Below are 23,713 nucleotides of genomic sequence, written 5' to 3'. Positions count from 1 at the left end.
CCCCTGTAAAATCAGGATGGTAGATATCTTACAGGGTAATTAGATTCAAAAACATAGAGAACCCCTCTAGGCAAAACCTTAAGTTACAAAAAAGATACACAGACAGAAATAGTTATTCTATTCAGCCCAATTCTTTTCTCAGCCATTTAAAGAAATCATAATCTAACACATACCTAGCTAGATTACTTACTAAAAGTTCTAAGACTCCATTCCTGTTCTGTCCCTGGCAAAAGCATCACACAGACAGACACAGACCCTTTGTTTTTCTCCCTCCTCCCAGCTTTTGAAAGTATCTTGTCTCCTCATTGGTCATTTTGGTCAGGTGCCAGCGAGGTTACCTTTAGCTTCTTAACCCTTTACAGGTGAGAGGAGCTTTCCCCTGGCCAGGAGGGATTTCAAAGGGGTTTACCCTTCCCTTTATATTTATGACACCCAGGAAAGAATTTTCTGTAGTATCTGGCTGATGAATCTTGCCCATATGCTCAGGGTTCAGCTGATCGCCATATTTGGGGTCGGGAAGGAATTTTCCTCCAGGGCAGACTGGAAGAGGCCGTGGAGGTTTTTCGCCTTCCTCTGTAGCATGGGGCACGGGTCACTTGCTGGAGGATTCTCTGCTCCTTGAAGTCTTTAAACTAGGATTTGAGGACTTCAATAGCTCAGACATAGGTGTGAGGTTTTTTTGTAGGAGTGGGTGGGTCAGATTCTGTGGCCTGCGTTGTGCAGGAGGTTGGACTAGATGATCACAACGGTCCCTTCTGACCTTAGTATCTACGAAAGCCGCTGCTGAAGGCGGGTAGGGAACCGGCCGAGGGTACCCCTCCGGGAAGAGGGAGAGCCACCAGCACCCCCTTCACAGCGGGGTGTCCAGGCCATCCTCTGCCAGGGCCCCCCACCCACCAGGCATGGGGCCCTCCAGGCTGCGGTGCCCCTGCTAGCACCCCTGATGCTGCTGAGCCCCACCGCTGCCCTGGACAGCTGCCCCGCAACGCTGTCACTGAGGTGGGCGCCATTACAGGCAGCACCTTAGCCACCCCCTGCCCTGCCCCGCCACTGGGACAGGCACCGAAGGGGCCACCCCTCATCGGGGGGCCCCCCCTCACTTCCGGGATCGGAGGCGGAACGTACCAAGCGGCCCTCGCCCGCCCCCCCCCCCCCCCCCCCCCCCCGTGAGCTGAGTCGCTGTGGAACCGCCCTCAGCGGCGTTCGGGAAGGAGGCGCGTGGGCCGAGGGGGCGGGGTCACGTGGGAAGATGGACCCGGTGCTGTACTTGTTGGCCGCGGCGCTGCTGGCCGCCCTCCTCGTCTTTGCCGCCCGGTTGCGGGGCCAGGTGCAGGCAGGTAAGAGGGCGGGGGCAAGAGTTCTCCCCTCGGTCCGCCCCTCGTGGGCGGGCCTGTCCTCACCTCGGTCCGGCTCTCAGCCTGGGAGCCGCCCCCCCCCTCCCACCCCGGCTGCGTCCTCCGGGGGCCCCGCCACATTGAAGGGGGCAGCCAGGCCCCTGGGGGGAACAGGGGCCCGTGGGGGAGGATGGGAGTCGGGGGGAGGATGCGGGCAGACGGGGGGCAGCCGAGCCCCTGGGGAGAGGGAACAGGGACCCGTAGGGGAGGATGGGGGCGGCCCCCCTGCGGGCAGATGGGGGGGCAGCCGAGCCCCTGGGGAGAGGGAACAGGGACCCGTAGGGGAGGATGGGGGCGGCCCCCCTGCGGGCAGATGGGGGGGCAGCCTAGCCCCTGGGGAGAGGGAACAGGGACCCGTAGGGGAGGATGGGGGCGGCCCCCCTGCGGGCAGATGGGGGGGCAGCCTAGCCCCTGGGGAGAGGGAACAGGGACCTGTAGGGGAGGATGGGGGCGGCCCCCCTGCGGGCAGATGGGGGGGCAGCCGAGCCCCTGGGGAGAGGGAACAGGGACCCGTAGGGGAGGATGGGGGCGGCCCCCCTGCGGGCAGATGGGGGGGCAGCCGAGCCCCTGGGGAGAGGGAACAGGGACCCGTAGGGGAGGATGGGGGCGGCCCCCCTGCGGGCAGATGGGGGGGCAGCCTAGCCCCTGGGGAGAGGGAACAGGGACCTGTAGGGGAGGATGGGGGCGGCCCCCCTGCGGGCAGATGGGGGGGCAGCCTAGCCCCTGGGGAGAGGGAACAGGGACCTGTAGGGGAGGATGGGGGCGGCCCCCCTGCGGGCAGATGGGGGGGCAGCCGAGCCCCTGGGGAGAGGGAACAGGGGCCTGTAGGGGGTGTGGCCCGGCCCCCCCCATGCGGGCAGACGGGGGGGGTAGCCTAGCCCCTGGGGAGAGGGAATAGGGACCTGTAGGGGAGGATGGGGGGCAGCTGAGTCCCTGGGCGGGGAGAGAGGCCCATGGGGGGACCTTGGCTCACTGATGAGGGGGAACCCGGGGCGGTAGAGGCTGGGGTTACTGGGGGGGCAGTTGGGGCAGGGCAGGCCAGTGGTCAGGACCCCATGAGGACGATGTAATGTGGCGTTTCCACAGCCTACTGTTCTGTGACACTGTTGTGGGGGTGGGCTGCATGGCACCTGGTTTATATCAACCATGGTGATCAGCGAAATGTGACTTTTTCATTTTGTGGGGACAACATTCGTGCTTTGCTTCTTCACTCTCCATTTCATTGGTGTCATTGGGATTGCAATAGCAGCTGCAGGCCGTGCTCCGGAATCAGGGCCCTGTTGCGCTAGGTGCTGTACACACGCACAGAATGAAGCCAGTTCCTGCCTCGAAGAGATTGTAGTCAGAGTATCTGCTGACTGTTTTCTGCAAGAATATGCAAAGAAAAAAAATCCTGGCTGGTCTTCTGCTATCAGGCTGGATGTCTTGACAGAAATTGACTCGAGGGCATTTCTGCTGCCTCCTCTGTTAGGAACAGGGCATTTCCCATGGCAGACACATTTACTGATCAGTTTCTTCAAATATCCTGCATGCATCCGATGAAGTGAGCTGTAGCTCACGAAAGCTTATGCTCAAATAAATCGGTTAGTCTCTAAGGTGCCACAAGTACTCCTTTTCTTTTTGCGGATTCAGACTAACGCAGCTGCTGCTCTGAAACCTTCAAATATCCTGCTTCAGCTGTTGATCATACTGGGTGCTCCAGATCCTGAAGAAAGCAGAATCTGTTTCCTCAGTGAAGCACTTGGCCCAAATGCTGAAATGCTCTTTGTGGGTTATATGTCGAGTAGGGCGACTCCTCAGACTGTGTTAGAAAGCAGTTCCCACCTCAGGTCCTCCCCTAGGAGATCCTGAGGGACAGAGTTCAAAGCCTTAAGTCTGCTCTACATTAGAAAATTAGGTTGACCGAGCTGACTCAATCAGGGATGTGAAAAATCTTCCTCTGAATGGTGTAGTGAAACCAACCATTGTAAACAGCATCAAGTGGACTGAATTCTTCCATCGTCCTAGTGACCGCCTCTCAGGGATGGGGATTACCTATGCCGATGGGAGAAACGCTTCTGTCAGCATAGGTCGTGTCTACACTGAAACGCTGTAGTTGCACAGCTGTGCCGCTGTAGCATTTTGAGTGTAGACAGACCATTAGGGTTTAACTTCACACACACACACACACACACACACACAGCAGATTGGCCCCTGCTTTTGGCCTTGTCGCTAGGAGGAAGTTTTCACAAAAATTTCCCGCTGTTGCTACCACCAGGTCAGCTTGATTGGTGGTAGCATCAGGGAAGATGAGATGCTGGTAGCTAGCAGTGTTTTAGGCACCATGCTGTGCAGCCCTGCCCTGAGAAGGGTTTGGTGAGACAGCACCTTAAAATGGTGTTGGCTGCCTGTGGTTGCAATAGTGTAGAACTTCTGCTGCAATTTCCTTGCATCCCAAATGTCATAAGTGAAAGCCTAATGGAGCCATAAACTGTCCAGATCAGTGCATTTTAAAAGTGAAGGGAGAGGCTTCTTAGCTATGAAGACCCGAGTTGAGGTCTACACTAGAGACTTTTGCCAGCATAGTAATGTTAGTCAGGGCGTGTAAGTGACATTTTTCTGTCAACAAAATCACTAGCGTAGAGGCAATTACACCAGCATAAAAGTGGTTTGGTCAGTATAGCTTATGTCACTTGCTAAACTAGTATAAGCTATTCCGGCAAAAGCACTTTTTTGCCAGCATAAACTGTATCTACAACAGAAGGGTTTGCTGGTATAGCCGTACCTTTTCTAATGTAGACCTGGCCTTAGCGTTTCTTCTACAGCAGTTCAGGACCTTGCTGATACCTAAGGCAGAGCAGGCAGCTGCCTTGTCCCTACCTTAGATATTAACACATCGGTAACTCTTGCTGGAGAAATACCACTTCCTGAACTCAAGACTTTCAAGCTAGGGTGAAGCAAGAACTGTGTTTTGTCTTGTGCGGGGTTTTTTTGAGTGGGAGGGGGAGAGGGGGGAACAATTTTCTTCTGCAATCAACCTACGTTGAAGCTCATGCATCTATTTATTAATGATCTGGGATCCCAAATAGCCTTTTTTTTAAAAGGTGTTTTGTTTCAAATCAGTTTATATTCAGAATGTTTTAATTGTGTTGAAGCTTTTTTTAATGGCATTTTGTGACACCACGTGACTTGTCTTTGTCCTCAAACAGAAATGGTGTATTATTTAATGATTTATATTGACTTCTGTAGCCTGAAAGCACTTTACAGAATTGCAAACCTTGGGCTTGATTCTGGCCTCTGTGCACACCAAGAAGTTGTTTTCAAAACCACTGGGACTCCCGTGCAATCGATGATGGCAGTATGTGATCTGCCATGGGGGTCATTTCACTGCACTCTCTTCTTGAGTGGAAGGCAGCAGCTATTACAACTATGTTAAGAATTCTACATCCTGCTGTGAAAGGTGCTTTAGGCCAGGCGTCTTCAGCATGGGGGCTTGCAGATAGGTTTAGGGGATTGTGATAACCTCACAAAGGGAATTCTGGATGTCTGAATAGAGGTCCCAAAACTTCTCTGATGTGATGAGAGGTCACAGTAAGGAAGTGGCTGAGAACTGCTGTTTTAGAGTGTATAATGAGCACAGGTGCTTAGTGTCACAGTTTCAGGGTAACTGCATCTATATTTCTTTCTTTGTGGATGCCCTTCATGCACTTAAAGGTTTCCAGCTCCCAGCCATCACCTCTCATGGATGGAGACCTGTGCCTCGCTTCCTTGTGACTAGGGGGTTTTAACGCTGCACAGCTCCCTGATCTACACTGTACTAACCCCAGCAAACCAATCTCCCATCACCTCTGCTTTGCTTTCTCTCCGAGATATTGCCAGCAGTCACAAGTTACCACACAGCTCTTTCTAAGCAAGCAGGTTTATTCATAAGTAAGGCTAAGGTTTAGTCATGGGATTTTAGTAAAAGTCATGGACAGGTCATGGGCAATAAACAAAAATTCACAGCCCTGTGACCTGTCCATAACTTGTACTATATACCTGTGACTAAATCTTTGGTGTTCTGGGGGGCTCCGGGGTGCCCGCTGGTACTCGGGGTGGGGGCTCCGGGGTGCCTGCTGGTGCTTAGGGGGCAGGGGGAGTGATACGGGACCACCGCTGCTGGCAGGAAATGACCCCACCAGCCCGGGACCACCGCGCTGCTGCTGGCATGGGGCGGCTCAGAACTGTCGCTGTTACGGGGGTGGGGGGCGGTGCGGCTGGCCCTTGGGCTGCCCAAGCTGCTTGGGCAACCCTGGGGTCAACCACACCTGCCAGCTGCAGAAGTCACGGAATCCGTGACCTCCGTGACAGACTTGCAGCCTTATTCATAAGGGAAAAACATTGCAGTGAATGTATATAAAAACTATAAAAGAACCTATATACATGCTGAAAAGGTCACTCCCACCCCACACTCCTGCGCCAACATAGGTGTCAGTCCTTCAAATCCCACAAGTGGGTTTTCCCTGTGGTTACGAGTTCTCATCAGTCTTTAGATCAGGAACCAGATAGAAGGCCCTGAGTCAGTTTAAGATCAGGCTGTTTATCTAGATGTTCGGGTTTTTTTTTTTTTTTTTTTTCATGTTGGTCTCTGAAGAATCCAGTTCAAAGCAGAATATGTACACTTTCCCAGGAGATGGTACCTCTCTGGAGGTGTTATAACCTGAATGATTTGCCTACTCATCCCTTTCTGTTTTCACTTCCTGCAAGAGCTGCGATAACCCTCCTCCCATGGAATGCGTGCAGTTCCTAGTCCACACTGATCCATGCCCTTAATGCAATGCAGTCTCCCAAATATATTGCAGAAACCGCCCATCTGTCACAGTCAGGACCTTGACTTTAACAACAAGCATCTGAAGAAGCGTTTTGTTTTTTTCACTCATGAAAGCTTATGCCTAAATAAATCTGTTAGTTTTTAAGGTGCCACTGGACTCCTTGTTGTTTTTGTGGGCACAGACTAACACGGCTACCCCCTGATACTTGACCTTGACTTTGTGTCTCCTTGGAAGGGCACAGGTTTATCCTGCTGGGATACTAGTGCAGTCCTACTGAGAGTAAAGAATGCTACCTATTTATGAAAACCAGAAATTACCCTATATCATTTGCTAGTGTTTGGTAAATTAAAGCTTGGGAGTGGGCAACCAAAGATCCCTTCTGGGCTAAATCATTCTATCCATCGGAGATGGCGGACAGCAAGAAGCGTCCTGCGGGTTGGCAGGATTTTTTTTAAAAGGCATGAAAATTATGGGATATGGATGGCATTATAGGATGAGGACAGTTGCATGTTGGGAACTTGTCTCCTAGCTCCCAGAGTTCCCTGCGTGACTCATTTCTACCCCATAACACATTGGGCAAGTCTCCCAAAAGGCTTTGCACTGGAGAAGGGCTTATGGCACACTGGGATACCTGTCTATCCATGATGCACCACACCTGGCATCAACACAGACACTCCTGGTGAGTACACACAGTGCCAGCACAAGGAGCCAAGTATGCGCATGAATGAGCTATCTACTAACTGTGGCAGTTCTATGCCAATGTAACTGGTGTTAGATGATTTGTTGTGCAGACGTGGCCTTGTTCTGTATGCCAAGACTGCTATGCAGTGTCATACACCACCTTGGTAAAACTACGTGTTCAACGTATGTATGGCTTTTTTTTAATGGTACGCCTGCAGCCATGCTAATTTGTGCTACCAGTTCCTTGGATGTCACAACCTGAGTTAGTTTGTGGATAGGAGAGAGAGGGTCTTGCAGGAAGTGCTGGCTTATTTGAAATGTATTTGTAAGGCCGTTGCTACAGTAGTCCTTATCGCTATGCAAATGTATAAATAAATGCAGCAGGTGGTGTTCTTTCTTCTGAGTCAGTACAAAGCTAGTGACCCAGGATAGCATTAGGGCAGTGTTGCAAAACTGTCATGAAAATCTGCCAGCTCAGGCACAATGTTGACTTGCCGACTTACCGTGCTATTAAAGATGATGATGTTATATAAGGAGAGAACATATATTACATGCTGATCAAAAAAATAAAAATTCTTTGCTGTGGGGCAAGTAAAATTGTGTAAAGTTGTGGTAGGGAGCACGCTTGGAGGTACCTTATTTGAGGTGAGATGGAAAACTGCCGCTCTAAGCGTTTTGGGACATGAAAGAACCCATGGCGCTCTGGGAATGGGTACCAGGGGATGGATCACTTGATGATTACCTCTTCTGTTCATTCCCTTTGTGGCACCTGCATTAGCCACTGTCGGAAGACAGGAGACTGGGCTAGATGGACTTACCCAGTGTGGCCGTTCATATGTTCTATAATGTTACAACCCCAATGCCTTTGCTAAATTCCAGTTTGGAAAACTGTTCTGCTTTCCTAGATCCACCTGCACTTTCTGTGGGTGGTTTGTATTCTTCTTTTCTCTTTTAGCTTTGTATAATGTTGCTTTGCGTGTTGTTTGCTGTGGAGCCAGGTAAAGTAATCAGTATATAAACACTTCTGTTTTTAAATGGTTTTAGGCCCTCTTAGGGTTTCTTGTTTTGCCCCATTCCTCTGGTGGTTTTCAGAAATCCAAAATGAAGCTAATCTTGCAGCCCACACGTAAGAAAATCAAATTTCCTGCTGATCCGAGGTGTCTGCTGGATGTAGAAACACTGAGTCATAAAACTGGAGCTATTGAAAACTTGGATAAAATTAAACATGCACTTCCAAGGTATCTCAGTTTTCCTGTTCCGCTTTTTTGTTTGTTTGTTTTTGGTGTTGTCCTTTAACTGAGGGGGGGTGGGGGGGTGTCATGCATTATTATATTTTGCTCAGGGTTTATAGTGTGCTCTGTTCTGAACAAAGCTGGGATTGATAAGGCCCAATCTGTCCATCTAAATAGACAAGCAATACAAGTCAGTGACTCTGTGCGTGCAGTAGCCATGAGAAGCATTAGTTTTCTCTTTTTGTTTTATTTTAATATACTAAATACTGCTTTCTTTGCTGGATTAACACTGATCGATTTGGGGACTAACTATGTCTTCTGGGGTGATTTGAGTCAAGGTGATGCAGTCACTGGGTTCACACATTTGTCCTTGTGAGGGCTGAGAGACAGGTTTGAAATGAACACACACTTTATAAATAGATTTATTTCTCATGAAATGTATAACGGTGTCTGTTTCTCAGGAATTGTATTCTGGGTATTTTTTTTTATTACACAAAAGAAATGAGCACTAGAATTTCCCAACTGATACGCTATGCGGGGATGTCTTTAAAATTTGATAGGCATGTTGAATCTTTTTAGATTAAAGGATACCAAGCCTTGAAGGGTGGGATTTTTTTTTAAGAGGCTAAGAAATACTATATATGTATTTTGTGTAGTGCCTCCATACGTACTGTATCCTAAAACACTTCTCAGAGTTTTTAATAATAATTACAAAGTGCCATAATAAATGATATTTGTAATATTCAGTATCTCATTGAATTATTTTATCCTCTCAGAAGCATGCTAGGCGCTTCACAGAAGATGAGACACATTCCCTTCCCTAACGAGTTTACTCTAAAAATTTTAGACCTGATACAATAAGTGAGGGTGCCAAACAGAAGGAGATGGATGGGGTGAGGAGGATGAGGGTTACTGCCTGAGCATATGGCAGTGAGTTCCTCAAGGATGTCGTAGTAAATATTATTCTCCTATGGTGGGCACCACAATAGAAGTGAGTTTCTAGCAAAGGGTTTCACAGAGGAGGGGGTAGTGACATGGCAGAGCAGTGTGTGGAGGGCACTCTGAGCTCAATCCGGCAAGCTGCTGGGCACATTGGTCCCAAGCCAACCAAGAACTTAACCACATACTTAAGCATGTGAGTAGTCCCCTCACATGCTTAAAGTTAAGACTTCAGTGAGACTATTTGCACATTAAAGTGAGCCATGTTTTTAAAAAGAAAAGGAGGACTTGTGGCACCTTAGAGACTAACAAATTTGAGTATAAGCTTTCGTGAGCTACAGCTCACTTCATCGGATGCATTCAGTGGAAAATACAGTGGGGAGATTTATATACAGAGAGAACATGAAACAATGGATGTTACCATACACACTGTAACAAGAGAGTGATCACTTAAGGTGAGCTATTACCAACAGGAGAGCGGCGGGGGGGGGGGGGGGGACCTTTTGTAGTGATGATCAAGGTGGGCCATTTCTAGCAGTTGACAAGAACATCTGAGGAACAGTGTGGGGTGGGGGGAATAAAGATGGGGAAATAGTTTTACTTTGTGTAATGACACCTCCACTCCCAGTCTTTATTCAAGCCGAAGTTTATTGTATCCAGTTTGCAAATTAATTCCAATTCAGCAGTCTCTCATTAGCGTCTGTTTTTTGAAGTTTTTTTGTTGAAGAATTGCAACTTTTAGGTCTGCAATCGAGTGACCAGAGAGATTGAAGTGTTCTCCGACTGGTTTTTGTTATAATTCTTGACGTCTGATATGTGTCCGTTCTTTTACGTAGAGACTGTCCAGTTTGACCCATGTACGTGGCAGAGAGGCATTGCTGGCACATATCACATTGGTAGATGTGCAGGTGAATGAGCCTCTGATAGTGTGGCTGATGTGATTAGGCCCTGTGATGGTGTCCCCTGAATAGATATGTGGACACAGTTGGCAACGGGCTTTGTTGCAAGGATAGGTTCCTGGGTTAGTGGTTCTGTTGTGTGGTGTGTGGTTGCTGGTGAGTATTTGCTTCAGGTTGGGGGGCTGTCTGTAAGTAAGGACTGGCCTGTCTCCCAAGTTCTGTGAGAGTGATGGGTCGTCCTTCAGGATAGGTTGTAGATCCTTGATAATGCGTTGGAGAGGTTTTAGTTGGGGGCTGAAGGTGACGGCTAGTGGCATTCTGTTATTTTCTTTGTTGGGCCTGTCCTGTAGTAGGTTACTTCTGGGTATTCTTCTGGCTCTGTCAATCTGTTTCTTCACTTCAGCAGGTGGGTATTGTAGTTGTAAGAATGCTTGATAGAGATCTCGTAGGTGTTTGCCTCTGTCTGAGGTGTTGGAGCAAATGCGGTTGTATCGTAGAGCTTGGCTGTAGACAATGGATTGTGTGGTGTGGTCTGGATGAAAGCTGGAGGTATGTAGGTAGGAATAGCGGTCTTAACTACTTAAGGTCTTAATACTGTTCTTAAGTGCTTTGCTGGTTCAGGTCCAGAGTGCTCCATGCCTCTCAGGATCGAGCCCACCACTCGTAGTTGGCAGCATGCAGAAAGACATGGACACACTCAGGGGACAAGTGGATGAAGCAGGTCGTGAGGGGTGGCATCACTGGAGCAGCAGAGGGGATGGGATGAAACGTGTGACTGGATGAGTAGGTAGGGGTGGAATTATGTAGTGACACAAGTATAGATATGATGCTGTGGATGCTTGACAAATCAGCCAATAGTCAGAGGACAGGAAGGTTGTGGGGGAATCGGAGATAGCTGCATCACTCTGTTACATACTCTTCATCCATGATATGTAACCTTTATGAGTAGGTAGGTGGACTCAAGCATGGTTGTATGTATCCTTGAAACATGATATAGGTAGCTTGTACCTTTTGCTAATTGTGATTCACCAGCACCCACTTCTGTACTTGTATATTCTGAGGATAACTGCGCTGAAGTCAGCATGGGAAAATGAGGAAATGCTGCATGCACAGATTGTGATCTGTAGTCCTTATTTGTCAACAAAGTTTTCCAAGTGCAGCAATAAGTGAAAAATACACACGCATTCGCACGTTTAAACAGGCCAGATGACGTCAGGTCTGAATAGCTGAAGTGCAAAAAAACAAAAAGATCTGAATCATCTGAAAGGAAGAAAAACACTTTTGGGTCCCACGTTCTGCTAACTCAGAAAGGACTGAACTGATTCTCTTACCAGATGCGAAGAGAAAAGAATCACTTATTGAGCTGAAAAACGGAAATTCAGCACAAAGGGTCCTCTCCCCCCCCCCCCCCGGAAAGTTCCAAGAGCTATGCGCCCATGATAGAATAACAGAGCCTTCTCATCTAGAGCTAGTTCATGGTCACAACACTATTTGAAGTGCCTGTCCATAGACACTACTTATGCCACCTTCCACTCTATTAACAGCAGTGCCTAGAGACGACAGTCAACATTGGAGGGCTATTGTTTTATGCTCCTCCTTCCCTCCAAGGAGACTGTGTGTGCCCCTAAGAGACTAGAGTCTAAATAAGCAAGGCAGATAAGAATCATCCCTGTTTTACTGGTGGGGAACTGAGAGCCAGAAGGCCAGGTTTTTAAAGACACTTAGGGCCCCGATCCGCCAAGGTATTCTGACTTCTAACTTGCATTGATTTCATTTGATTTCAATGGCCCTTTGGTGCCTCAATACCTAAAGGCGCAGAGAGGTGTCTAGTAGGATCAGTGGGAGTTAGGAGCCTTGGGTGCTTTTGAAAATCCCACTAGGCACCCAAGTGCCTTTCAAACTCTAACCCAGAGAGTTTAAGGATGGGGTTTTCCAAATCCTCAGTGCTTGCCTACCTCCTGCATAGATTAATCATGTTGATTCAGATATAATTTGCCTATTGTTTCTGCTCCTTTTCTCCCTACCTCTGCCCTGTTGTCAGATCCTTGGGCTATCCTTCCTGAATGTCGGGGAAGAGCCAGCATGTAGTCAGTGCTACCATACAGAAACATCATCATCATTGGGGTGGGGAGGGAATGACATTCTCTCTATGTGAAATATACCCAATCTAAACATTGCAAACCATCCCAACTGCTAGTGTGTATCTAATTGCCGGTCAGCTAGCTCCTTTCACTCTTGCGATGGGATGGCTGCAACAGATCAATATTAAATCTCTGATTTAAAATGTTCCCCTTTTCCAGCTGACGAGGAACACCAGCGAAATGTGGCAGCCGCAGTGGCCAGGCCTCGGCCTCACACCGATGAGCGGGGAGAAGGGATGCCCAGACGCCGAAGGAACATGGGCAGCAGGATGCTGGCCCAGAGGAGAGCGCAACAGGCAGAAGATGGAATGGAAGGTACCTTCTGATTCAGCTCTGCTTTTAAAAACGGATTGGGCTAGCAGATGAGCTTGGTTTGGGTTAGGAACAAGGTAAGTGTTCCCAGAATGTCCCATCTAGCTGCACTGACTGGAGACTGCATAGCCTGAAGCTGACCTAACTTAATGTCCTAATAATCTGAAGGTAAATTTACACACGACTTCCTCCAGTGTGTTAGATCTCATATCACTGAAATGCAGCCGCTTCTGTGATGGATTGTGGCAGCCCTTCTGTGCCAGTGACGCTGTTTCTAGGTTGAAGAATACTGGTTTTTTTTCCCCCAGCTTGAAACTACAAGGGGAAATTAGGAGGAAGGCAGAATGTAGGTAACCAGGTTAGAATGTGGCCCCTTCACCGGACTAACAGCTCAACCCTATGAAAAGTGCCAGGGGATCATAGGGTACAAACAGAATTGGTACTTTGGCGTTTATACCCTGCCCCAGCAGCACAAATCATTGGTTTAGTGCTGGCCTAGAGGAAAGAACATCACAAACTAAACCACCAGCTCCACTTCCTACAGCATCTGGGTTTCCCTTAGTGGGCTCCTGTCCAAATACTGATCAGGGCAGAGCAGACCCTGCTTAGTTTGAGAGTGTATCAGATTGGAACACTGTGTGGTGTAGCTGTGCGTCAGTGTGGACAGCGTCCCATAATTTTGTTTTGCATCTTGAGTTGGTAACCACGTTATCTTAGTGTGGTTGTGGGCAGGAAAGTGCCTATAAGTAACAGCATTTACAGGGAATAAAAAGGTATTTGCTGACTTTTCTAGCCAAACTACCTCTTTGTCACTCCACACCCATTAGCTCTGCAGAGCCAGTGTAGCTGTGGGTGAATGAGTAGGCTTGCAACATCAACAGCATTGTTCACTGAGTTACGAACCAAAAGGACACTGCTGGTGTCAAGCAAGCTTGACTCTCAGATCCTAGGTTGAGTCTGGAAGGCTCCTATCCAAGTGCTGGTCAGGGCAGACCCTGCTTTGCTTGAGATTGCAGCACTGGCTGATACAGTATTGTATTGGGTGGAAAGGGAATCTTGTCATTGATAAACAGAACATGATTGATCTGCAGTCGGTAAGACATAATAAACGTGGCACGGCGTGATACTTTGTCTTGGAGAAAATCCCACTTTACCAGCTTTTATTTTCCTACTGTTTTTAGTAGATGTTTGCATTTGCTTTGGCAGGTAAATGTGCTATCGAAGCTAATTATATTTAGCCATGTCACACATGGGAGATTGACAGGGCCTGAACTTGGCTGTTTCTTTTGATGTGCTGGCACACTTGAAAGACACTGAAATCTAAAAGTCTTTTGATGTCTGAAGCCTGGGCCACTCGCACTTTCTCCTGAGGAGCCAAATGTGAAGCTATCAAAGCACAGCTGCTTACGTTAGTTTGCACTTCAGCAGTGGAAGAATAAATGTCATCAGCCCATATAAATTCTTTTGTGGCTCAGTGCACACAAAGGCAAGTGACTTAGCCCTTATATAAAGTTGTCTTTAAATTGACATCTGTTTACTTTTTTTTTAGTCTATATCAAATTAAGACAACTCCTTTTTTACCTTTTCTCACTTCTATCTTGTGCTGCTGGTACACTCTTGAGTACATGAGCACAGTGCTAATGCCTCGTGGAGAGAGCACGGGCACCGAAAATTGTACAGTGGCTGGACTTGCAACCACTTTTTGTGGACTTGCTGCTCTCTTCTGCGGGCTGCCTTTAGATCAGTTGCAGGGCTGTAATTCAGGCATCCATGATTTCAGTTGGTGTGTGCTTAAAATAACCTGTTCCTCTGTCTGTTTTCTGTTTTGGACTTGTATTATGGATCAGATGCTCTGGTCTGGCTGAGCTGAGCTTTGTGCACAGAGCACCTTCTCAGTCCCCTGGTCCTGGGGCTGGTTCTGTGCTGGCCTGGTTCCTGACACAGACTTAAAGCAGACCTAAAACTAATCTACACCAGCTGCCAAAGTTCCCTTTCTCCCTAAGTACTCCCTTATGTTGAGAGCTGAGAACACTTTGACATAGGAGTTGCTGCAGTCACCAGAGGATCCCCCTATGCCGGGTGATCCTTCTGGGGGAATATCTGCTTTGTCCTAGGAGACTGGTACGAAGCGACCCTAGCAGACCTGAGATTTGGGCCTTGTGTAATCTTTGTTCAGACCCTGGGTGTAGGTGGTGGAGATTTTTTTCCATCTTACAATTAAAGTTCCTTGCTAGAATAAGACCCCTTCAAGGGAGGAAGGGTGACCCTGTACTTTTGCTGACTCTGCTGCGTTAAAGATTAATTCAGAAGGTACCTTTGTGATCATCTGGTGTGATCTCCCGTATAACACGGGCTACGGAACTTCCCTGAAATAACTCTTGTTTGAGCTAGAGAATTCTATTATTATTATTTTTTTTTTTATTATTATTATTATTTTTAAAGATAACCTTGATTTAAAAATCGCCAGTGGCGGAGAGTCCACCATGACCCTTGGTAAATCCTTCCAATGATTGATTACCGTCACTGTTAAAAATGTGCACCTTATTTCCAGGGTAGCTTCACCAGCCATTGGATTTTGTTATATCTTTCTCTTCTAGATGGGAAGAGCTCATTATCTAATATCTGTTCATCAGGTAGGTACTTATAGACTGTAATCAAGTCTCCCCATAACCTTCTGTTTGTTAAGCTAAAGAGATTGAGCTCTCTGGAGTCTCACTATAAGGCATGTTTTCTAATAATTTAATTATTCTTGTGGCACTTCTCTGAACCTTCTCCAATTTACCGTATGCTGCTAGGAACAGGATTCTTGTTCATAGCATCTAGTTGTCATTGCTTGATTCTTGTGTCCAGCCTGTTGAATTTGTATTTTAATCTCTATAGGTGCTTATAACAAGCTATCGAAATAAATTAGATGAAGGCTTAATTTTATTTACTGAACCAGATATCTAGATATTGAGGGTGTGGGGGGGAGGAATAATTAATAGAGAGATGGAAAATGATTATTTGGGGGCGTAAAATACCCATCCTTAGCAAGCAGAGCTAAATCAAGTTGAAATCTTTTTGTGGCTACTTCTTCCTGCAGTTGGGGTGGGGCAAGACATCTGAATAACTTGCAGATTGGCACAGAAAACAGGGCTGAAACACCTAACGCCAACGGTTTCCCCACAGACCCTTGACCCCTGGTGTGTAGGCAGGCTTCTTATTCAAGGGTTCCGTGTGGGCTGTGGCAGGTCATGCAGGCAGGCCTGTTAGCCAAGTGTCCCATGCGGGCTTCACCTGCTGAGTAAAATTGTCAGTGATTAGCTGACTACTTAAAGAAGGTCATCTCTTCTGAGACTAACCGGGTCTATTAATAACCTGCTCGGATCAAAATGGTGGGACAGACTTTTGACAGAGTGATTCTCAAAATGAGTAAACCCAGTGAGCTATTTTCTAACCTCCTTATTTCGAAATTGGCTTAGAAAAATAGTCTTGGACTGGCAGGTGTTGATCATCCAGACCACGGCAGTGACGGTGTTGCTGCTATTAATGCTAGTTGCATAGATCTACATGGTGCTGGACAAACAGATGACAAAGCTTGTGCTCTAGGGGGCTTTCAGTCTAAGTTAGGCATAACACAGCAAGATGGGCCACGGTTGGGGACCTTCCGGGGGCTGGCATGACAACGGTGAAGATAATGAATAAATGTATTGTTAGGTACTGAATGCTCCATGTTTGTGTTTAAAATATTGATAAGTTGGGGGCGGAGTAGAGTAGAGAGGAAGGATGACCCAGTGGTTAGGGCACTAGCTTAAGACTTGGGAGAGCTGGGTTCAGGTCCATGCTCCACCACAGACCTTCTGTGTGAATTTGGGCCAGTCACTGAGCCTTTCTGTGCCTCAGAAAGAACAAGGGAGGAATTTCAAGTAAGAATGTGTGTTTGCAAAGCTCAGGGTTTGCATGTGAGAGTGAATTTGCATGGCTCAGGAGCGGCATTAGCTGAAACCAGCTTTGAAATCTCTTTAGCTGGTTCAGGTGGAGGTGGCCTTTGTTGGCTCTGACTTTCACTGATTCACCAAAGGTTTGAGCTCATATCTCTGGTGGAGCCTGTTTGTTTTTAGAGTTTAACGGTTCTGCTGAAAGCTTTTATTCAGACATCAGATTGAGTGGCAGCCCTGTATTTAAGCTGGGTATGCAAGCCCAGAGTAGTGGCTCGTTGCCACTAAAATGCTAATAAATTTGTTAGTCTCTAAGGTGCCACAAATACTCCTTTTCTTTTAGCAGTGAAGTAGTTAACTTTCTGGGTGCTTTAATTTTCTTTAGCAAGTTCAGAAAAGTATCTAGCCTCCTATGGGTTTACTCAAATCTTCGGAGGCTTTGATTCCAAGTAAAATGACCCAGATCCCTCAAGAATGCACATAAAACCATACAGCGCCTTGCACAATGGGGCTGGGCCCTCTGAGTGTTACGGCAATAAGATAATTCTTATTGTTTATGCCACAGGACCCTCTGTTTATCTGGAGAATAATGGCTGCTGTTTGTTAATTGTAAAACCGTCACTTCAAATGAGATTAGAGCCCCATTTTGCTAGATGCTCTATAAAGTATAATGAAAGACGCTCCCTTCCCCAAAGAGATGATAATCTAAACAGACAAGCCAGATAAGGGTGGGAAGGAAAACCGGCACAGAGAGGTGAAATGACTTTTCCAGGGTTCATAGCAGGCCAGTAGCAGAGGTCTCCTGATTCTCACTGCAGTGCCCTAGCCCCCAAACCATGGAAAACATCATCATTTTGGGAGCTATGGGTTCATCTCTCTGTGCTACTGTTTGTGTGTCTGCAGACTTGGGAAGACAAAACTCAGTTTGCATTGGGTCACATCTGGAAGATTATCCTTGTGCCCCTCTACCTGTAATCAAATCGGCATAAACCAGTAGAGCCCCCAGAGAAATGCTGGCACAGCAAGGTGTGCCACTGAGCACCAGGACAATCTAGCTTTTAAAATATAAGGTAGTAAAAATCCCAAATTAAACATAGCTGATTAAACCATAATAGTTGACATTCAGTTCGTTTACTTACCTCCTGAGACCTGGTGCTCAGCATGGTATGCTTCCCCCAGAAAGCATCAAATGCCTAAAGCTTGCTGTCAAGTATCAGGGGGTAGTCGTGTTAGTCTGTATCCACAAAAACAGCAGGGAGTCCGGTGGCACCTTAAAGACTAACAGATTTATTTGGGCATAAGCTTTCGTGGGTAAAAACCCCACTTCTTCAGCTTGCTGGACGGTTTAGCTGCTTAGTTGTCAACTGCTGCCGGAAGCACATAGAAACTGCAACGAGGGCCCTTACAGGGCTTTTTCTGTTTGTTTTGTTTTTAAATCAGTTTGCTTTTTAAAATGCACAGGACTGATTTGTGTAGCACAGCGTTGCCCAAACTTTTCTGGCCACGGAACACTTTTTACCCTATTATGGAACACTTATAATATTATTTGGGTTTTCAAATAAAAAATGGCATTATTTATTCTCAAATGTATTTTATTTTATAAAACAAAGCAAAAATACAAATTTAAAATAACTTGAACTCACAATTTCTAACTGGAAAGCGCGTATAAAGTAGTACAAAAATCAAGTGCAAGAGTCAAAATTAAAAACAGTGTTCTACTTTAGAAAAACTGTTTTTATAGATACACAAACACCAAACAAATAGATTTTTACTGGGAAAATCTATTTTTATAAACAGAAATACTGATTTGGATTTAATGGGATTGGTGTTTCTGCTTTTTTCTATCACATTCACTTAATATTAGGAATAATGCTGGAAAGTTGAATCCTCATGTCAGGCGCAGCATCAAGTCTATTCCTATATTTTATTTTTGTTGCAGTATAATACGAAAATCTCGTCTCACACAAATAAGTTGTAGCAAAAGGAAGGAGCACTCGAACTGCACGTTTAGCCACATTAGGGTACTCTTCTATTTAGGCTGCTCCAAAAATTATTCAGCAGAAGAGCCTTAAACTTTTGTTTCCAATCAAAATCAGAAATTAAGTCAATTAGGCTTTCATAATCGTGTGCAGTAAAGTCGACTGGTTTGGCTTTAATTACAAACGGATTTCAAACCCAAGCATTATCGTCAGTAGTTGTAGGAAAATATTCTAATAAAGAGGCTTGCAAGTCACGAAAGTGCTGTAAAATGGTGCTGGAAACTTCTTCATGGACTGTAGAATTTACTTCAGTCAGAAATTCATGTAGTGTGGGGAAGCAGTCGAAGTTATTCTGTTCTACAGAAGATGCCCAGAATTCCAGTTTCTTTTTTAATGGCACAATTTTATCCATTGTAGTAAAAATGGTCACATTCTTTCCTTGCAGCGACAGATTAATTTCATTTAATTTTGCAAAAATGTCTGCAAGATACACAAGTCTCATTAGTCATGAGGAATTTGTCAGTCGTTAAATTTTTGTCCTGAAGTGAAGAATACCAGTAGTTCACTACGAAGCTCAAAAAGCCTCACAAGCACTTTTCCTCTGGATAGCCACCTCACTTCCATATGCAAAAGAAGCATTTTGTGCTGACTACCCATTTCCTCGTACAAACTTTTAAATAACCTGGATTGAAGTGGTTGAGGTTTGACAAAATTGATCATTTGTATTGCTTTATCGAGCACAATTTTCAGATATGCTGGTATTTTTTTTAACAGCAAGTGCTTGTATGTGTAAAACACAATGGCTCTTAGTGCTTTCTGGTGCCACACTTACGATTCGCGTCACAGCTCCCTTCGTCTTCCCGATCATTGCCCGAGCACTGTCAGTACGTACATCGTGACGTTTTCCCCAACTAATTTCATGCTTTCTGATAAAATCGTTGATGCAGTTGACTATTTATTTCTTCTCCAGTCGCGTAGCTTTGCAGAGATTCACATAAGAGCAGCTCCTCTTCAATAACATTATTAAATCTATATCGGACAAATACTAGTAGCACGCCAAGTCCTGAAACGTCAGTGGACTCCTCTAGCTGCAATGAATACTCGTGGCAAATTTTCAGTCGGCAAACTAGCTCTTTTTCTGTGTCATCGGCAAGATCTTTAATATGGCGTGCAACAGTATTTGGCAAGTGTACAGCATCAGTTTTTTTTACCAGACTGCTTGCTCAACATGCACATTACGATATCTTTCGCGCAAGGCTTGATAAGCGTTTCTCCAATACTGTGAGCTTCTCCAGCAAGCACTAAACGGTAACTTACTCGATAAGATGCCTCTGTTGCACTTTCGTTGTCTGTTTTAGCAATTTTAATCATCCAAAGTTTACAATTTCCAAGTGAGTCATGCTGCCTCTTGAAAAATCTTATATCTTTGTCTTTGTATTCAGCATGCTTGGTTTCCAAATACCTACAAAGTTTAGCAGGAGCTAATGAACTGTTCGCTAGTATTTTGTTGCACACAACGCACTGCACATCAGGAACGTCTTTATTTCCAACACACGTAAAACCGAAAGACAAATAACTTTCATCATACCTTCGTTTCGGTCTTTTAACACCTGCTGCTGCTTGGTTTTTTTTATATACTTCGGTGGAAATTCTTTCACCTTGGATAACTTACTAGTACTAACAGATTTTGCGGCAACAAAAGACTGTGATTGTTCATCCTCACTTCGAAGTGTCGCAATATTTTGCTCGTTTATTTCGGCCACAGTTGGAGTACCAGAAGAACTTGCTTTTTGTTTCAAAGTTCCTTCTTTTAGCCACAAATCCATGGTGATTAGGTTTAGTGACAATATTTAGAAATACTGCTTTTTGTCAAATTTTGTCACAAATATTTATATTGTTTCGAGTGAAGCTAGTTTAGTTGTGCTTATCGCACACACAGTAAAGACCCACCGGTTTGAACGTGTTGAGTGAATGTTGTATTCAACATGGTGTAAAGAGAATGGTGTGTGCATACTGCTGCAGTTCGCAGCCTCGAGCGGAAGGGGTACGACGTCACTAACTGAAACATGTCTGAAAGGGGTAGACGTCGACATGCCTGCGTGCCACGTTCTCTTTACGCCATGATATTCAATACGAGATCTGTCAATAACCGGAAAAAGAGTTTTATGTTAAATTATAGTCATTCAAAAATTTTTGTAAACCACGCTTCAAATATGCCAAATTTAAAATTGAAAAATAATTTAAAGACGCTTGTTTTTAATTACAATTCTTTCACGGAACACCTATTCGCATCATGCGGAACACAGTTTGGGAAACGCTGGTGTAGCATTTAAACCTGCAGCTGTTCATAATTTTGACATCTGAAACAGTGCCTACGTAAATTCACCTTGAATAATTCTCTGTTTTGAATGTATTTTAAATCCTATTGGTTTTTTTGAAATGCTCATTAAATAGTGGATCCTATGTACACCTTTTTGGGACGACTGAATTTATTCTAAGGTGGTAAATTGGGAAGTTGTGCACTATTTTATTTGAAGGTCAACCTGCCGTGAATCACTGACCATTTTTAAATCAAGGATTGGATGTTTTTCTAAAAGATCTGTGCTAGGAATTATTTTGGGGCAGTTCTCTGGCCTGTGTAATGCAGGAAGTCAGACTAGATGATCATTGACAATGATCCCTTCTGGCCTAGAAATCTATCAGTCTGCCTGACTACTAACTAATAAATACTTCTCACTTATTCGCAAGAGTGCCATGCATCCACAGATACCTAACTACATTGTGCTATAAACGTTAATGATGCCTCACAAACTCTTGTGAGGCAGGAACTGTTAGAGCTCTGTTAATGGATGTAGTCATTGGACTGCGCTTCTAGTTTAAGCAAAATAAAACACCGTAAAACCTCTTCAGTGCACAATTAAACTTTGTGCTGTGCTTTCCATGACTACCATAGTCTTCATTAGAGAAGCACCTGTAAATAGTATACGTTTTGACCTGCATTTGTTGTCAGTCTGCATTTTTATAGCACTCTAGATTTCCTTTACATCAGTAAACAACGTGATGTGGTTTAGCACTGGCCATCTTTGTCCTTGAGACATTTCAAGCCCAGACATGAGTGAAGGAGGTAAGTGTGTGTGGTTTCTCAGTTATGCCATATGCGCTTGTTCAGAAAAGGAATTTCAAGTGGTTCGACTCTTTCTCGAAGGAGCCTATACCCTTTACGTACTGCACTTGGCTGTCATCAGCGTAGGCTGGTTTTGTGGCTGCAGATTAATAGGCCAGCATCTTGTTTGAGTCCTAAAATGGATCACTGATAAATCTTTTCTCTTAAAAATAAAATAAAAAAGCAGCTTGCATGACTGTCATGTTAGTCATCTTATTGCCCATGCTTTTCCATATGGTGGATTGATTTGTCCCAGTCAGTGGCCATGTGTAACAAAGATTCCTGTGTAATCAGGGTTGGATGGATTTCTGAAGCCAATATCTTAGTTGCTTCATGTGTTCATTATCATTTGTACTGCAGTTGTTTCTTGGAGCCCCAGTCATGGATCACGGTCCCATTGTGCTCGGCACTACAGATACATAACAAAAATATGCTTCTCACCCCCCCCCCCCCCGCCCCGAAGAACTGATAGTCTGTCAGTGGTTCTCAAACTTTTGTACTGGTGACCCCTTTCACACAGCAAGCCTCTGAGTGCGACCCCCACCCTTATAAATTATCATAGAATATCAGGGTTGGAAGGGACCCCCTGCTCAAAGCAGGACCAACCCCCAACTAAATCAAAATTAAAAACACTTTAAAATATATTTAACGTCATTATAAATGCTGGAGGCAAAGCGAGGTTTGGGGTGGAGGCTGACAGCTCGTGCCCCCTGAGGGGTCCCGACCCCCAGTTTGAGAACCCCTGGTCTTAGTAGTCAGAACTGAAGCTGTGGGGCTGGATTCTGCTTCAGGATTCACCAATATAAAACCGTTTACTTCAGTGGACTTACCACTTACATTAGTGGAACAGAGCAGTATTTGGTCCCTGATCTACAAATCCAGAGCCCAACAGCAAAAAACATTTGTTAGAGGAATACAAAGAAGTGCTGATGAGTCGCTCACTAAGTGCATCTGACTGCTGATGAATGTATTACTAAAAGGTTATTTGAAAAGGGGGCATATCTACAGTGTGTGTAGATTAAATGCAAAACAAAAAAAGAAAACCCCACAACCCCAAACCAGAAACGATGGAGAAACAGTCTTAAAATTTTGCCTGTACATCTGGGGAAGCTCAAAAATGCATGGCTCCTACATCAGAATTAACCTCCGTCCCCCTTGCGCACACACACACCTTTATCGTCTGTTGCTGTACATGCCTGAATAGGTGCGGCATGATTAACCTGTAGTGCTGTGGTGGTAATAGCTGTGTGTGAAATCTCAAACGCGATGCTGCATTGAACATCTATTCTACCACTTTAATGAAGGCTGTAACTCAGCAAAGTACTTCAGCATGTACTTAAGTCCTATTAAGCACGTAGATGGGCACGGTGTTAACTTGAAGCACTTTGCTGAATCATGGGGCCCAACGAAAATGTCTAAAGAGAAATGTGCATTTCTAGCAACTGCACATTCAAGGAAATGTGCTGCTGTCTTGAGGAAGTGGGTCTTGTGGGATCCCATCAGACACTTCATACTGGGGGGAGGAAGATGTTAATGGTCAGGGACTTATTTTTGTCAGTCCCCCACAAGTGTTTAAACAGCATCTTCTCTGTCATAATCGCTAAACTACTAACATCAACATAGAAAGCATACTCACAATTAACAATTTTTTATATACTTTACCTCAATACTACTATCCCTCTAGACTCCAAATGAGAATTTCAATTAGACTTCTTAACCAGGATAAAATTTACTCTTTGCTAGACTGAGAGCCAAACACGGGTACAAATATCCCATATGCAGACAAGCCCTGAGGAGCCAGTAAGACATTTAGATCTGACGACACTATGCAAGCCTTTTAGGGCAGGGACTGTGTTTTCTTATTTGCTTCTGGAAAGCACCAGCCATGCATGTGGTGACTCCTAGAGAATTGTGAATCAGAAGGGTGTAATTCCATCCAGGGAGTCTGATGATGCGTCGCTGACTTTGATATTGCCATGTGATCCAGAGTCAAATTATTTTCACACTTGGCAGCAGCTTCTGAAATGTTACTATGTAAAATGTGAGTGGGCCTTGTGCTTTCTGTGCATGTGTGGGGGAGGGAGGGGGAACCCTTCTGAACATCTGGCTAGTACGATTTCACTCTTACTGAAACCTGGGCTGAGAAGTCTGCCTCGCGTTTATTTCCTTCCAGAGCGAGTGAACAGTGGTATAGTTCGAGAACAATTTACAGAAAACAAATTTAGTAGAGAAGGCATCTACTTTCAGTAGTCTGTCTACAGAAGTA

The 23,713-nt window shown here is 45.4% G+C and overlaps 1 protein-coding gene across 2 annotated transcripts in view; it reads left to right on the top strand.

The window, feature by feature from the left end:
• The first annotated feature begins 1,153 nt into the window (after positions 1 to 1,153).
• DDRGK1 (DDRGK domain containing 1) overlaps positions 1,154 to 23,713 on the top strand; it is a 49,624-nt gene continuing 27,064 nt past the window's right edge. Inside the window, exons 1-2 of one of the 2 annotated variants that reach the window (XM_073342963.1) lie at positions 1,154 to 1,337; positions 12,236 to 12,391. In XM_073342963.1, coding sequence (XP_073199064.1) covers positions 1,250 to 1,337; positions 12,236 to 12,391 — 244 coding nt within the window. In that variant the 5' untranslated portion in view covers positions 1,154 to 1,249. The remainder of the gene's footprint in view (positions 1,338 to 12,235; positions 12,392 to 23,713) is intronic. The other variant, XM_073342962.1, reaches the window with a different exon arrangement.

The sequence above is a fragment of the Lepidochelys kempii genome, chromosome 4 (genome assembly GCF_965140265.1).
Source record: "Lepidochelys kempii isolate rLepKem1 chromosome 4, rLepKem1.hap2, whole genome shotgun sequence".
NCBI classification, from domain to species: domain Eukaryota; kingdom Metazoa; phylum Chordata; order Testudines; family Cheloniidae; genus Lepidochelys; species Lepidochelys kempii.
Note: the sequence above shows the minus strand (reverse complement) of the source record. Positions and strands in the feature narration are given on the sequence as shown.